At 58.0% G+C, this 1,608-nt stretch overlaps 1 protein-coding gene across 7 annotated transcripts in view; it reads left to right on the forward strand.

Annotated features, from left to right (window-relative positions):
* The first annotated feature begins 833 nt into the window (after nt 1-833).
* Nucleotides 834-1,608, forward strand: part of ERBB4 (erb-b2 receptor tyrosine kinase 4) — a 1,263,146-nt gene continuing 1,262,371 nt past the window's right edge. For 4 of the 7 annotated variants that reach the window (XM_017343079.3, XM_051849159.2, XM_008259104.4 and 1 more), the window contains exon 1: nt 835-1,601. In XM_017343079.3, coding sequence (XP_017198568.1) covers nt 1,520-1,601 — 82 coding nt within the window. In that variant the 5' untranslated portion in view covers nt 835-1,519. Of the gene's footprint in view, nt 1,602-1,608 lie in introns of all 7 variants that reach the window. The other 3 variants (XM_051849160.2, XM_051849161.2, XM_051849158.2) reach the window with 1 other exon arrangement.

Raw genomic sequence — 1,608 nt, forward strand, 5'->3', positions numbered from 1 at the left:
ACTGGCAGAGAACACGGAAGTGTCTCCAGCTGCGTCTACTACTAGAATAAACCTCATCATTTGAGGTCCATTACATTCTGACATGGCCGCCTTAAATTCTTTCAGACCCAACAGTTCAGGCTTGGAACGTTTTTGAGCCCTTTAAAAGCAAATTAGCAGTTGGGCTAGAATGTGCCTAGAGAGAATGAACCCCAGACAAGTGGTCCAGAGAAAAGGCAGCATGGCCCATGAGAATCTGAAAGTCAATGATGTGGTTCTGCCAATGCAGATTTTTAGTTTGGTTCAGAGTCTTCCCGTTTGGCCGGGTGTAACTGGGGAAGGGGGATGATTACCGCGGAGGACGACCTGGTGTGCTGGGGCTACCAGTTACCGAACTCTCCTGTAAATTACCTTCTAAGCGTGGAGCATGACTGTTTTTTTTTTTTTTGGGGGGGGGGGAGGGTTTGCACATCCTTTTACTGAAGAAAGTTCTGTCTGTGGATGAGCACTGTGGGGCAATGGAGAAAAAAAAAAAATCTGTCCTCTAAGCATCCTAACGGTGGTCTGTCCCCTCGCGGGCCAGCTGTCCCGTCCTCCGCCGGGGCGGGAAGGAGAGTGTTTCGGTCCACGGATTCGGGTGAGCCCTTTAAATCCAGCCTCCCCGCCCCCACCTCCCCGTTGCCTCTCTCTGACAGGTGTTTTCCCAACTCTGGAGGCTGAGGATTTTGGGGAGTGGCTGAGCCAATAAGATCTCCCTTTTTGGGGGGGGGGAAGGGCGTGGCCAGCTGGGTCAGAGCAGGGGCGGGGTTTGTGCCGCTGAGCCGAGCTTGCCTGGTTGCGTGGAGGGTTGTTTTATCCCCCCCCCCCCACCGTCCCCACCGCCCCCCACCTTTTTTTTATTTATTTCGGAGTCTTATTAATTTCTCTGTGGGGCTGCAGCTGGAGACCGCGGAGCGTTGGAAATGACGCTCGGAGCTTTAATTACCGCAGCCGCTGGACAAGTGTGAGGAAAGCTGACAGGAACAAGGACAGGATCGGGGGAGACGCCAGCAGCTCCCCCCGCCTCCCGATTTGGACTGGAGGTGCAAGGAAACTGAAAAGGGAGCCGAACATAGCCCGGCTTGGGGGGGGAGAGGCCGGAAACCTACCGCCTCTTTGCAATCAACTTTTTTTGGAAACCTTTCTCTCCCCTTCCTTTTTATTGTTGACCAACCAGTGAGAGAGAGAAAGTGAAGAGAGAGCGAGAGCGCGAAGCTCCCACGGGGAAAATAGCTGCACAGTCCGCCCGGAGCAGCCCGCGCCACCCGGGAGCGCTCCCCGGCGCGCTCCGCGACGCCCACTCCTCTACGGCCGGCCCGGCCCTGGGCCCGCGGGCGCGGACTCGGTCGCCCGCGCTGGGGAGCCGCTGGACCGCGCGCGCCGCGCCCGCCCCCTCGCGCCCCCACTCGCGTCGGACTGGGGGAATCTCCTCCGCGTGCCCGAAAGGGGCTATGCCAGTTGGACATGTAATTGTCAGCACGGGACCTGAGACTTCCAAAAAATGAAGCTGGCGACAGGACTGTGGGTCTGGGTGAGCCTTCTCGTGGCGGCGGGGACCGTCCAGCCCGGCGCTTCTCAGTCAGGTGGGTC

Source organism: Oryctolagus cuniculus, chromosome 3 (assembly GCF_964237555.1).
Source record: "Oryctolagus cuniculus chromosome 3, mOryCun1.1, whole genome shotgun sequence".
Taxonomy (NCBI): Eukaryota; Metazoa; Chordata; class Mammalia; order Lagomorpha; family Leporidae; genus Oryctolagus; species Oryctolagus cuniculus.